The 15,289-nt window shown below is 40.3% G+C and overlaps 1 protein-coding gene across 3 annotated transcripts in view; it reads right to left on the minus strand.

Moving 5' to 3' along the window:
* Positions 1–6: 6 nt before the first annotated feature.
* Positions 7–15,289, minus strand: part of LOC116254538 (uncharacterized) — a 38,975-nt gene continuing 23,692 nt past the window's right edge. Inside the window, exons 5-6 of one of the 3 annotated variants that reach the window (XM_031630007.2) lie at positions 1,127–1,264; positions 7–146 (exon numbers count right to left, since the gene is read on the minus strand). In XM_031630007.2, the coding sequence (XP_031485867.1) occupies positions 1,148–1,264 (117 nt within the window). In that variant the 3' untranslated portion in view covers positions 7–146; positions 1,127–1,147. Of the gene's footprint in view, positions 147–706; positions 1,265–15,289 lie in introns of those variants that run through there. The other 2 variants (XM_031629999.2, XM_031629991.2) reach the window with 2 other exon arrangements.

Raw genomic sequence — 15,289 nt, forward strand, 5'->3', positions numbered from 1 at the left:
CCAAAATGGAACGAAAGCAAATCATGCACATAGAAAACATGCAATGCCTTCATCACCCAAAATTATGAAGACATCGTCCGTTCTCCTTTGTTGCCAGTGCTTCACGCCAGTTGGAGAAATTGTTTCTGAAGATGACCAGGAGGTGGCTGCACGACATTCACAATGAAAAGAGAGATAAAAGAACCCGTCATCATTTCCCAATGAAAAGAGAGATAAAAGAACCTGTCATCATTTCCATGTTACAACTTTTGCTTCTTATTTTGTATATCAATCATCGCATAAACTCTATAACAATACCATACAAATGATTATCATACAAAAAAATTGAAAAAACCCATGCCTCTACAAACTCGAAGCCAAAAAGGCACTGGCTATATAAGAAAACAGAAGTCAAACACCAAATTGTTTTGAGCAGCGAAGGACCGCTATCAGTTACTACAGTACTAAATCCTGATCTAAAGAAGACAAATCCTCATTGAGTAAGCATATAAGCTATCCTGCACAGGAATCCCTTTCCAACAGACATTTCAAATTGCCCAAGATTAGTAAAATTATCAACAACAGCAACTAGAGAAAGATTATAGGCATTGTTTTCTACGAGATTGATACATAATGCTAGAGAACCAATAAAAAATCAATGCAACTCAATAGAACGTGTCAAGCAAAATCGATACAGGAACTGACAAAATCATCAGGACGATAAGCATTAGGACAAGACATGGGTTCGTGCCTTTGGATTAGAAACAAGCTCAATTATCCAATCTACAGGACTGTGCTGCCAGCAGAGCAGTATTCGTACTATCGCATGGTATCAGTCATATTACACATTAAATCCTAAAAGTAATGGGAACACTTGCTCCAGTTGCTGATAAACAAGTCCTAGCTTGCAAATGCTTTGCATAAGATCCAGTCTTGAAGTACGCAAACTGAGCCCAGCAGCTAATTATCAAGAAAAAAACAAATGACAAACTGGAAGTGTGATGAGGGTCATCTTGGACTTGCAATATTCAGCACATCTGCTGATATACACATCCCACTACAAGGCCGAAGAACTTATCAGACAATTCTGAAAGTTAGCACAAATCTTCTATTAAAGTAGAAAAAGGAAAAACCTAATTTAACTAACCAGAGTTCACATTTTGTCACATCATCTCTTCAAGAAATGGTGTAACAGCATTTCAGACAAGCCCAGTGCAGGGAACTTTTCACAATTAAAAAGCTCTTGAAGCCTGTAATCACATGTTACCATTGAGTTCATTGGATCCTGAAAGAAATAGAACCAAAAGCAGTCTTAGCAAATAAAATGGGAGCACTTCACCATACAGTAGAGAAGTATTTTTTCTAATCTATACCGTACCAAAGTTAGCAATGAATCAAATTCCATCTTTCAAAGTGGATAGTTTCAAGCAAACAAACAATGACATGCTAATTGATGATTTACAGTTAGTAATCATTACATGTTCACTAAATGAAGGCAAAAAAATAAATAAAGAAAAAAAATGATATATAATATTTAATTATGTTTTTTGAACAAACAAACACCACTTCCTCCAGAAACGATGCAGCATCACAGCACTATGAACCTCCGAAATAAACATACTTTAGAAACCAAGTCACCAAGGACATAAAGCAAAGGTTCTGATATGGAAAACACACTTTTGTTCTAATTGGCAATCTTAATTGGAATCGACTTGAAAAAACTGCAAGTGTGATAATTTAATTCTAAAGTAGAGAGGGTTTCATGATTCGTTATAAAATTCAACTACTGCAAATTGCAGTTTTACATTATAAATCTCATTGGTGGACCAACAGAATGTGCTAAACGAGTTTGTCTATATCAAATGGTGGTGCATCAAACAAGCAATCTTGACTTCTGATGGTTGCACCAGGCATAGTTCAGAATGAATAGGCACCTTAGTTTTCTTTTACAAAAAGAAAAGGCAAAAGAAAAGAAAAAAAAAAAGAACCATCAAATTCCACCTGGCACCCACTATAAGTTATCAGCTTGGCATGGTTGGCTCACAAGGGAAAATGATTCAGTTTCAACTAACGAAGAGTGTTCTACCTACAGACACCAATAGGTCCCAGCATCCATTGGATAACCAACTGAAACTAGATCCAAAGGTTCAGGTATGGCCATGAAAAATGCTAACAAATGCTGAACCTGAAACAATGGAAAAAAAAGTATGCAGGTAGTTTTGGAGTATTATTTGCGCACATCCAACATGACCAATAATCGACAATATGATCATGTATCTTTAGTATAATCTACCTTAAATGCCCTTTAGATTATTTGTGTCATCTTCAGGATTTACTTTAGCAGACCTCTGAATAAATTGTTTCGTTAGATACTAGAAGAACCTGATCTGACTGTTAGATCATATGTAAGTACTTGTCAGTGTGTGTGCATGTGCACACATACACACACACACACACATAGCACAATTGCTATGTATATGTGGATTGTGGATATGCTTAGTAATTGGTATATATATGATATGTACACACACACACACACACACACACACACATATATATATATATATCTTGTACATAGGTTCCTTGTATGCATTTTTCCTTTTCTTGTAATTTTTTTATTTCATTTCATTTCCACATTCATCACCACCTGCATCATCAACAAGATTGACATTCATTAATGTTCTCAACCTGCATCTCTATTCCCTTAAGAAATCCTTCATTGAATAAAATGACATGCAGTTAAAAAAATATATACAGTATATAATAATTCATAATCATTAATCACTAGTCAAAATTTCAAATAAACTTTTTTAAAATGAGAAAATTACTTACCCCAATTGAGTTATTTACCTCCACTACCAACTTAGAAAATGAAATCCACACGTAATCATTGGAGACTAAGATTCAAGTTTGAAGACATTTTCGATCTTGATTTTTGAATACTGATTTTAGTTTTGACCTTTGAGATATTGTACTTTGCAACATTAGTTTGAAAGTTGATTCTTGTGTATCAATTTGACAAATGCAAAGTGAAAGTTAAGTATACTCAATCTCAGGTACACTTATTTATTTAGTTTAATTTTTAGAGCATATACATAATTACCTATTTAATAGATTGATTTTAATGTTTGTTTTCAATTGTTGTTAATTTATGTATTGATATTTAATAGTTGATATTCAATTATATTGAAGTGTGCAATTATAGAGTACCAACAACAGTTTGATCAATGTCGTAATGGCAACGTTTTTAACTTTTATCACATGACTAAATAAAACTTAGTGATTACTTCACTTTATGTTAGTTTAACTCGTTTTTGAATCATACAAGGAAAATTAGGTCATTTTACAATCTATTTGCATTTAAAAGAGAAGTTATACATTGTTATTTCTTCAAAAAGAATAGTTAACCCAATCCGAGTCACCGAGTTGACCCATCGAGTCATGGGTCAAGGACAGCCTAGTCAAGTCCCAAGTCACTGGGTTTTAAAACATTGGTTTTCATCATACAGAGGAAGGACATATAAAACCAAAGTGCCTTGTAAACTAAAGAATTTTAACAAGAGAGGAAGTATAACCAGAGTTATACATGAAGAAAGTAATGCTTTTGAACTTGACAAGCTTGTGACTGCTCTTCAACCAAAGCTTATCGATACACTTCAAACATTACTAAAGAATTGTGCTACTCTAATTTCAGAAGAAACCATTGCATTAACTTCCTCAAATAAGTACTCTGGGATGCTTGATTCGGGAGCTTCATTTTATGACTCGCTATGGTTATATAGTTACCAAATATACTAATCAAAAGTCATGCTCCTTTGCCAAAGCAGCTGATGGAATTCCTCTTAAAATTGAATTTGTAAAAAATCCTGACCAAAATTATTAATTCAAAAATCTTCAAAATAAAAAGAATCCAAGGTTTTTTTCAAACTCAATGTGAATCTCTTATTTGTTTCTCAAATATCTGACCATGAAAGTGATATTGTTTTATCAAAAGACAAATTTTGATTAAGGATATCTTTTCAACAAGGCAATTGGGAAGGTTCTAGAACCAATTATCTTTGTTATGTTGATTATTTGGATCTTTCCCAACCAACTTGCAATGTCATTAAGAAAAATGATATTCAAATTTGGCATCAAAGACTTGGATACTCAAGCTTAGGAAAACTGTCTTGTATCCACTTTTGAAAGAAAAATGTAAAGAAACACTTTCTTGTAATTATTGTATAAAAGCCAAGATAAAGGTTTCACCTTTTGATAATAGAACTTGTTAAACAATAAAGATCTTGGATCCTTCTTTGGATCCCAGCACGTTGAAGAAAAGTCTCTTAGGATTCCTCGTTCTTGCAAAGTGTGTTGAGGTATTTAATGTCTTTGTAATATGTGAAGGGTCTCTTAGGATTCTACGTTGTATTTAATGTCCTTGTAATATGTGAAGAGTCTCTTAGGATTCTACGTTGTATTTAATGTCTCCTTAATATGTGAAGGGTCTCTTAGGATTCTACGTTGTATTTAATGTCCTTGTAATATGTGAAAAGTCTCTTATGATTCTACGTTGTATTTAATGTCCTTGTAATATGTGAAGAGTCTCTTAGAATCCTACGATTGAAAACTCTTAGAATTATGGAATTGGAATTATAAATAGGGACAGTGCAGACCATCTTGGCCACGGCTTCTTCTCCTCAGCTTCTTCTTGTTTCACTCTTTCTCTCTCTACCCTCTTGCGTGAATACTGATTTCTAAACTCAGATATTGGTGCTAGATTTCTATCATGGTATCAGAGCCAGGTTACGTTATCTCTACCTAACGAAATGCCCAACAGGTCTGATCTGGTTATAACTCTTTTCTCATCTTGTCTCTATTCTGAATTTATTTTTTTCTCTTGTGTAATTCTTGCCTACCGAAGGACACATCTTGTTATATAGTGTCTTCTTTCTCTTCCTTTCTTCTGTCATGGAAAACCTTTCGCATTCTGGCATGTCCTTAAATTTTCTTCCTCACCTTATTACCGAAAAACTCAATCATGAGAATTATCTGATCTGGAAAAGGCAGATCATGCCTTTTATAAGAAGTCAAGGCCTCTTTGGACATCTCGATGGTTCAACAAAGGCTCCACCAATATCTGTTCTGCAAGAAATAAAGAATGAAGCAGGAGAGGTCATTGTTGTTCAAGAAGACACCAACCCTGAGCATGTTCTGTGGATGAGACGTGACCAAAGTCTGGTTGCATATATTTTGTCCACTCTAACTCATCAAGTGTTACTCTTAGTTTCTAATAACTGTACTGCGGAAGAATTATGGGAAACCCTTGCTGATACTTTTTCCCAAATATCAGAAGCTCGGATTATGTACTTAAAGAAAGAATTTCAAAATTTGAGCAAAAGTTCAATATCTATCATGAATTATTTGGGGCGTATTAAGGCTGTCGCAGACCAACTTGCTGCCTCAGGGAATAACATTTCTAATAAGGAGAAAGTGCAGCAAACCTTAAGTGGACTTGGGCATGATTATTATGCTTTTATTATAGCTCTTGAGGTCCTCCCTATTTTGCCTTCCTTCAACGAACTACAAGGTAAACTTCTCCAACACAAAATGAATATGAAAAGAGTCATTGAAAGGACTGATCAAATGAACTACCAAAATGTGTCGGCCATGAATGTGAAATTTGGTCAGAACCATGGGAACTCTAATCATGGTGCTCGCGGCATTCTACTGAGACCAAATAATCAAGGTATGTCTCATCTAAATACTTCAAGAAGAATACCAATTTGTTTTCAATGTAACAAGAAAGGGCACATGAAGACACAATGCTGGTTTAATCCTCAAAATAAAAACAAAGGGGTTAGACGTGATTCTAAATCCACCACTAAAGATATGCAACAGCTATTGATGACCGCATTTTCAAAGATGACTATAAAGCAAAATGAGCAGGGAGAATGGTGCTTGGATTCAGGTGCAGCTACCCATGTGACAGGTGTTAAAGATACAAAAAAGGGGTTTTCTGAAATATTAGGAAGTTAGGGAAGGTCTCTTTAAATGTTTTGTTACTTTTAGTGGACTTCTCTTGTAATTTTCCCTAACCCTAATCTCTTAATAGAGATTAGGGTCACGTAATGCAAGATAACTTTTTTGCTGCCTCTCTCTCTCTCTCGTAACATGGTATCAGAGCCGGTGTGGGCGTCGACGGCAGAGTGCACTTTCCGGTGACCTTCTCCGGCGATCACCATCTTCTCCGACGAACAGCCAAGTGAGTTCGTTCTTTTTTTTTTCTCTCGTTCTCTCCCTTGTCACCGCTACTCCTTATTCCCTCTTATCACCCAATAAGGAGACAGTGAGGGAATAGGGGTTGGGCGTGCCGTGAGAAGGAGGACCTGATCACGCCTATGTGGAAGGCGTGATCAGATCCTCATATTGGTCGTATGAAGAGACTATTGTGGATGCAGCGTGACGTGTGACGCTGTGGTTTGTGATGATCGTAAATACAGTTTCGGTAAAGTCAAGCTGCGTGAGGTGTTGTGGATGCTTTGTGGAGTCTATGTGCTGCTTATAAATTCAGGTTTTTTGAATATGATCAGATTTTTTCTATAGATCGTGGATACAAATTCATTAAAGAAAGGCTGCGTGAGGACTGTTGCTGATCCTTAGTACAAGTTTTTGTTTGATTTCGTGGCTTTCTTTGACACGTGGACAGGAAGTTTTATGAGAACTAGCTGCTGTTATAAGTGGCAGCAGTCTTCAGTCGTTGGGAGCAACAGTCTTCAGTCGTTGGGAGTTCATTCCTGTTTTTGTCATCGGCTAAATCAGATCTGAAGTGACAGTAATTTCCTAGCCCTCCTTCTTTAAACGTTTGCGTCAATCTGGTCTTCTTTATTTACTATGGCTGAAAACAGTAAATCTGAAGGGTCTACTGACTACAAGATGGCTGGGAATTCATTCTCTTATGGAACCACGATGAAACTTAATGGCTCAAATTATGAAATATGGTCTAGGGTATTCATAATGTCGGTGGCTGGTCATAGGAAGAAATATATTCTTGAGGAGGATGAACCTATTGAGAAAAAAGGAATATATGCTGCGTGGGATGAAGATAATTATATTGTTATGTCTTGGATTATGAATAGTGTGGAGTCTCATATAGCCCCAACTATTGCATATTATACCAAGGCCAAGGATATGTGGTCTTTCTTGAGAAAGACATACTCGCATGCCACTAATGTAATCAAGATCCTACAACTAGAAGAGGAGTTATGCAACATTCGACAAGGGGATCAGGACCTATCTCAATATTTTGCTACTTTGACTGCTGCATATGAACGGTTAAAGGCTCTTCGCCCACCTTGCCAGCATTGTTATGCATCACACGTTGAGACTGGTATGGTGGCAAAGTTCTTATCTGGCCTATCTTCAGAATACTCTGTGGCAAAGTCTCAAATTCTAACAGGCAGTGAACTTCCAGATTTAGCAGACACGTATAATAGGCTGAGTCGCTTTGCAGCCACTCTTTCTCAGACTACGCATGACATACCAGTCTCTGCACTTGTGATATCAGGAGGACGGGGCCCTAGTTCTTTTGGAGGCACTAGGGGGCGTGGTACGGGCCGTGGTGCTGGACGTGGCAGATTTCAGTGCTCTTATTGTGGCAAAATTGGTCATCTAGAGGACCGTTGTTGGGACAAACATCCTCACCTCAGGTCTAATGTTTCCTCTGGACGTGGTGGAGGTAGATTCACCACAAGCAGAGGTCCTTCTTCATCCCAGGCAACTCATTCAAAGGCAACAATATCTATGGTTGAGTCTTCTACTGATCCTTCTATATCTATGTCATATTCTCTTAACCTAAGTAAGGATGAATATGATCGTGTTCTTGCTCAGAGGTCTGGCTCTACATCTGCCTCTACATCTACCAATGCTGCTGTTGTAGATTCAGCATTCTCTGTTGGTGCTCCTACTGCTGATCCAGGTATGACATGGATGATAGACTCGGGCGCTTCTAGACATTGTTGTAATCAACCACAAAATTTTTCATCATTTGTCAGATTTTCTACACCACAGTATGTTAAGCTGGCTGATGGCAAGTTGTCCCCTGTTTTGGGTAGCGGTGATATTTATCTTCCACATTTAGGCACTATTACACATGTGCTATATGCACCTCAGTTTCCTGTTAATTTGATATCTGTGAAGCAGCTAGCTATCGACTTACAATGTAAAGTCATTTTTGAATCTGACTCTTGTTCTTTTCAGGACTTACCAACTGGGAAGATGATTGGTGGCGGCCATGAGCGTGAGGGCCTTTATTTTTTGTCAATCCCAGTTGATGTTGCTGCATCTTCAGTCCCTTCCAAGCCTTCTCCCTTCCAATGGCATCTCAGATTGGGTCATCCGTCCGTACCAAAACTTCGTCGCATGTTTCCAGACATTCCTGCATCAGAGTCCTTCTTATGTGATGCCTGCCAGTTGGGCAAGCATACACGGAGCAGCTTTCCTTCGAGTCAGAGTCCATCGAGTCAGAGTCCTTTTGATCTCATTCATGTGGATGTATGGGGTCCTAGTCGGGTTCCTTTTCGATCATGTTTTCGATATTATCTTGTTCTAGTTGATGATTTTACTAGAGTCAGTTGGGTTTTCTTGTTAAGGGAAAGATCTGAAGTCATATGTATTCTTCAAAAATTTATCAAGGAAATAAAAACTCAGTTTGGATTCATTGTCAAAAATATTCGCACTGATAATGCTCTTGAATTCAAGTCTTCCATTCTACTTCAGTTTTATGCCGACCATGGAATTCGACCTCAATATACTTGTCCACATACGTCCCAACAGAATGGTGTAGCCGAACGCAAACATCGGCAACTCCTAAACGTAGCTCGTACCCTCATGTTACATTCTCACATGCCTGCCTATTTTTGGGGTGATGCTATCCTTACTGCGTGTTACCTCATTAATAGATTACCCTCTTCCTCCATTCAAGACCGTATTCCAATTCAAATTCTATATCCAGGGCGTTCATTATTTCATTTACCTCCCAAAGTTTTTGGATGCACTTGCTTCGCACATATCCTAGGCCCGACCAAAAGCAAACTGGCTGCCCAAGCTATCAAATGTATCTTTATTGGCTATTCAGCTAATCAAAAGGGATACAAATGCTTTGATCCCGTGACCAAAAAAGACATTATCAGTGCGGATGTTACCTTCTTTGAGTCTCGTCCTTATTTCCCTCCGTCAAGTCCCTCTTCATCTGAGATGCATGCACCTATACCTCTTCCTATTCCACCAGTGTCACTTGAGTCATTTCCATCATCTCAACCTAGGTCACATGAACGTTTTCTTGAGCCTCCGTTGGTTTACACTCGTCGTCTAGGTCCCTCTCTCGACCGTCCACCAGCATCGTCTCAAGAGGTAAGCTCTACTGATAAGACTGACTCAGGTTTAAGTGATGACTATTCTGCAGCAGATCTCCCTATTGCTATTCGCAAGGGCAAGCGACAGTGTACCTTACATCCTATATCTAATTCGGTCTCTACTGCTCATCTGAGTACACACTTAGTACAGTTTGATCAAGCTTTATCTAGTCATGTTATCCCGTCCTCGCACCATCACGCCCTGTTAGATCCACGTTGGCGACAAGCTATGCAGGAGGAAATGGATGCTCTTCTTTCTCGGGAGACTTGGGATTTGGTAGACCCCCCAACACGCTGTGATGTGGTTGGCTCACGATGGGTATTCACCATCAAGTATCATTCTGATGGGTCAGTTGAAAGGTTCAAGGCCCGTCTTGTCGCAAAAGGTTATACTCAGACTTATGGTGTTGACTTCTTTGAGACCTTTTCGCCTGTGGCCCGGTTGGGCACTATTCGCTTGATTATCTCTCTTGCTGTCCAACGAGAGTGGCCTCTTTTTCAATTGGATGTCAAAAATGCCTTTCTGTATGGAGACCTTTCTGAAATTGTTTATATGCAGCAACCACCTGGTTTTGAGCGACAAGGGGAGTGTTCCAAGGTATGCAAGTTAAAGAAGGCTATTTATGGACTCAAACAGAGTCCCCGTGCATGGTTCCAAAAGCTTACTGAAGTGTTATCTAAGTGTGGATTTAGCCGATCCCAACTTGATCACTCATTGTTTATCAAGCGAGGCTCAGCAGGACTTGTGATATTGATTGTCTACGTGGATGATATTGTTCTTACAGGGGAAAATGATCAAGAGATAGCTCAAACAAAGGAGTTTTTACAGCAACACTTTGTTACGAAAGACCTTGGACAACTTCGTTATTTTCTTGGTATTGAGGTGGCTCGTAGTAATAAAGGAGTTGTAGTGTCTCAAAGGAAATATGCTCTTGATCTTCTACAGGAAACAGGACTATTGGGGGCTAAACCTGCCACACTTCCCATGAATCCTCGCATTCATATACATGATGATGACTCAGAGCCGTTTGACTCTAGATCTTACAGATCTCTGATAGGGAAACTGTTATATTTGACTGTCACTCGTCCTGACATTAGCTTTGCTGTGAATAAGTTGAGCCAATTCATGGAAAAACCCCGAAAAGTTCACTGGGATGCAGCTCTAATGATTGTAAGATACTTGAAATCAGCCCCGGGAAAGGGGCTATGGTTCAAGAAAGGAGAATGTGTTGACATCGAGGCGTATAGTGATGCTGATTATGCTGGATCTGTAGATGATAGGAAGTCTACTACCGGGTTTTGTGTCTTTGTGGGCGGTAATCTTATTTCCTGGAGGAGCAAGAAGCAGAATGTTGTGGCTCGTTCTAGTGCTGAGTCAGAATATAGGGCTATGGCTCAAACTGTGGCTGAAATGTCGTGGGTTAGATCACTACTTGTAGAGTTGGATGTCTCAGTGAATCTCCCAATGAAGATGTATTGTGACAACAAGGCAGCTACATATATCGCTAACAATCCTGTCTTCCATGAGCGGACTAAACACATTGAAGTGGATTGCCACTATATTCGGGACTTAGTTCAAGGAGGAATTGTTAGCACTATTCATGTCTCCTCAGAAGATCAGGCAGCAGATCTTCTCACTAAAGCTCTTCCCATAGGCGATTTCCTGAGATGTTGTAACAAGCTGAGCATGATTGACATATATGCTCCAGCTTGAGGGGGAGTGTTAAAGATACAAAAAAGGGGTTTTCTGAAATATTAGGAAGTTAGGGAAGGTCTCTTTAAATGTTTTGTTACTTTTAGTGGACTTCTCTTGTAATTTTCCCTAACCCTAATCTCTTAATAGAGATTAGGGTCACGTAATGCAAGATAACTTTTTTGCTGCCTCTCTCTCTCTCTCGTAACAACAGGTAATGCAGGTAAATTGACTAACTTATCCCCTCATTAAAATAGAAATTGCATTATAACATGTGATGGAAAATCTCATCCCATTACATATATTGGAAATGCACATGTTCCATTGTCATCTTCCTTTCTATCATTGTCTAATGTTGTTCTTGCTCCCAATATAAAAAATAACATCATATCCATTTCTAAATGTTGACGGATCTTGGTGTTTGGGTCCGGGTCTGGACCCGATCCAGTGTGTCCTGGTTTGGGCATACTTATACCATTGTAAATCCTAATCTTGAGTGTTAAAGAAGAATTAAGAGAGAGAGTGTCTGGCGGCTAGTGGGCACCGACCTCCTCACCCATGGTTTTTTCTCCCTCTTGTTGAGGGTTTTCCACGTTACATCAGTTGTTCTTTACGCTTTTACTATTTCAACATGGTATCAGAGCCAAATAGTTTTTAAGATCACTGTTCAGATTTGACGAAGAACCATCGACTCTATTTGGTGAGTGTTTTTTCGGTCCCCGTGAAGTTCTAGTGGACCCTGACGGAACTTGCTGTGCCCGGCCCGACGGTGCATCTTTCGCGAGCTTTGCCTGAGACTGCTGCTCGCTTTCTCTGCTGTCGTCAACACTCGGTGGAGTCTACGGTGGTGTCTCCTTCGCCCGACGTCGCCTCTGCCAGTTCCTTCGCCCGCCACTCCGTGCTCCATTGCTGTCGCCCGAGGCTCCCTGGCTGTTTGCCTTCGTCTGGAGGAACTCATTTGTCATGGAGTTTTTCTGTTACTGCTTGATTCTGTTCAACGCCCGACGCACCCGACGCTCTGTCCGATATCAACGCCCAAGCCCAGCGTCGCCCGACGGGTCCCCTTGCACCGTGAAGCTCCGGCATCACCCTCTGCATCGTCCGACAACCTGGTTCTGCCCTGTTTTTGCGGTCGTGTATCCGCTGCATCGCCCGCTGCCTTCAGCACCCGCTGCCTTCATCGCCAGATCGCCTGCTGCTTTCATCGCCAGACCTTGGCGACGCTTGCAGTAGTTGTCTGCCGCTGCCTTCTCTATCTATCCGCCTGGTGCTCCTGCCACTCTCCTGCTGCTGCTCTGATGTCGCCTGGGTCCAGCCTGCCGTCGGTACTTCTTGCTGCCGCCGGTGCCCGTCCTACAGCCTGGTTGTGATCATGGCAGCGTCTTCCTCTTCAACCGTCAACTCGGATCAAACTGAAATCGGGACTTATAGAACTGAGAATGTTCCGGTTCAGGTCACTACCATTCGCCTTCCCAAGGAAAACTATCTTAAGTGGTCTGCCACCATCACTATGGGTATAGCTGGTCGAGGCCGTATTGCCTATGTGAATGGGAGTAAGGGTGAACCTCTTGCAAATAGTATGGCTTGGGATACTTGGTTTCTTGAGGACAACCAAGTAAAAACTTGGATTGTTAATTCAGTATCCTCGGATATTCAACCTCTCATTCTTCGTAAGAAGACTGCGAGAGATATGTGGATTATTTTGGAACAGATGTATGGTCAAAAGAAGAGAAAAGTTCGTGTGTATCAACTAATGAAGGAATTGTATGCTCTTCGACAAGGGGATCTCTCTGTCGCGGATTTCTACGCCGCATTAAAATCTAAGTGGGAGGATCTTGACTACCATTTTGATGATGCCTGGAGTAGTCCTCAAGACCAGATGCATTATATGGCGAAAGAGTGGGAGAATAGGATATTCCTTTTCTTAGCCGGACTGAACGATGAATTCAAAAAAATAAGGAGTCAGATTCTTAATTCTGAAGAATCATTCAGTATTGAAGATGTTTATTCCCGTGTTGAAGTTGAAGAGCAAAGGCGACTGGTCATAAATGGGAGAAAGGGGGATCACGTCTCACAATGAACGGTTAGCCTTCATTAGCCGTGCCTCTATGGGAACTGGCTGTTCCCCCCGTAAATGTACTTACTGCAAAAAACTAGGTCACACTATGGAGTTTTATTGGGACCTGCATCCAGAGAAGAAGAATAGTAGGGGGAGGTCTTTTGGTGGGAAGAAGCCTATTTCGAATGCACTGAACCCTAGTGATAGTAAAGTTTCTATTTCTGCGGAACAGATTCGTGAGCTGCGAGCATATTTGAGCCAGATTGATGTTGGTCAGGCAGACACGTCAAATGAGGTGAAAGTCAATCAGGCACTGGCCGTTTCGGGTGAAAAAAGTACTTCTTGTATGGGTCAGTTGATTGTTGATAGCGGTGCCACTCATCACATGACTGACAACCCCAAACTCTTTCATGACTACAAGCTTTCCTCGGGAAAGGAACGGGTATCCATTGCAGATGGCTCCTTTACCTCAGTGGCAGGAAAATGGAGTCTTTCCTTGTTGAACAAGTTTTTAGTGCATGGAGCCTTGCATGTTCCCCATCTTCCGTTAAATCTTTTGTCTGTTAGCAAGATTACCAAGGAATTGAACTGTGAACTTATATTTTCTGAAAAATGTTGTGTTTTGCAGGACTTGGTGACAGGGAAGAAGATTGAGATTGGTTTGGTGTCTGATGGCTTGTATCGGCTTCCTATACGCGTTGCCACAACTCTTATGCCAGCAGTTAGCAGAACAGAGAAGAAGAAGGAAGAGTGTCGTCAGTTATTTTTGTATTGGCATGAACGCCTTGGTCATTTCCCTTTTGGGGTTTTAAAAAAATTGTTCCATGAATTATGTTTCAGTTTGAACATTTCCATGTTATCTTGTGATGTCTGTCAGTTTGCGAAACATGTTAGAGCTTTATATCCAATTTCTAATAGTCGTGCTAATAAAGCTTTCTCTTTGATTCATTCTGATGTGTGGGGGCCCTTAGGCATTCATTCTCGTAGTGATTTTCAGTATTTTACGACTTTCATAGATGACTTTTCAAGGTGTACTTTTGTTTATCTGTTGAAAGACCGTAGCGAAGTGCCTCATGTTATAGAAACCTTCATCCTCCTTATGGAAAACCAGTATGGTGGGTCTGTCAAGACATTCTGGTCCGATAATGCTCGGGAGTATATGTGTCTAACTGTCAAGGAATTCCTTCGAAAGAGAGGGATTGTTCATGAGACATCATGTAGTTATACACTCCCTCAAAATGGAGTTGTTGAGAGAAAAAACCGTCAATTACTTAATGTCACCCGAGCTTTATTGTTTCAAAGGAATCTTCCAAAACACTATTGGGGAGATGCGGTTATTACTAGTGCCTATTTGATTAATCGCATGCCTAGTCGGGTGCTAAATGGTCGTACTCCCTACTCCATGCTTCCAAGGAGTAGTCAACCTTTTCATCTTCCTCCTCGTGTCTTTGGATGTGTGTGTTTCATTCATAACCACAGCCCGAATGTGAAAAAACTTGGCCCCAAATCAATTAAGGGAATATTTGTTGGGTATTCTCCTACTCAAAAGGGGTATAAATGTCAAGATCTCACTACTGGTCGTGTTCACACTACCAGAGACGTCACCTTCTTAGAACATGTGTCTTATTTTGGTGAGAATTCTCTTTAGGGGGAGAAGTCAATGTCTAAGGAAGAGTATTCTCCAAGTCAGGAAATTTAGTTTACAGATTTTCTGGATTACAGACGCGAAGAATACTCTTCTGTTGAGGTACAGGAACAGGAAAAGGAGGGAGAGTGCCCTATGGAGACAGAAACAGAGTGCAATCGTCTGTTTGGGCAGGTGTATTCTAGGAGAAGAGTTTGTGCTGACAAGGTGATTGATGGTGAGAAGTCCACTCTGAATCCCAATCCTACTTCTTCCTTGAATGACCCAAGTCATGCTCAAAAGCAACCTATAGAGAGAGAAAGTCAGACACAAAATGAAAAGGAGGATCTCCCCATTGCCCTGAGAAAGGGTGTCAGGTCATGTACCCAACACCCTATTGGTAACTTTGTGTCTTACTCTAGATTGAGCACTGACTACAAATGTTTTGTATCCTCCTTGTCTGTGGCTGTGATTCCCAGGAATGTTACAGAGGCTCAGGGTGACCCCAAGTGGACTCAGGCTATGTAAGAAGAGATGGAGGC

The sequence above is a fragment of the Nymphaea colorata genome, chromosome 1 (assembly GCF_008831285.2).
Source record: "Nymphaea colorata isolate Beijing-Zhang1983 chromosome 1, ASM883128v2, whole genome shotgun sequence".
NCBI classification, from domain to species: domain Eukaryota; kingdom Viridiplantae; phylum Streptophyta; class Magnoliopsida; order Nymphaeales; family Nymphaeaceae; genus Nymphaea; species Nymphaea colorata.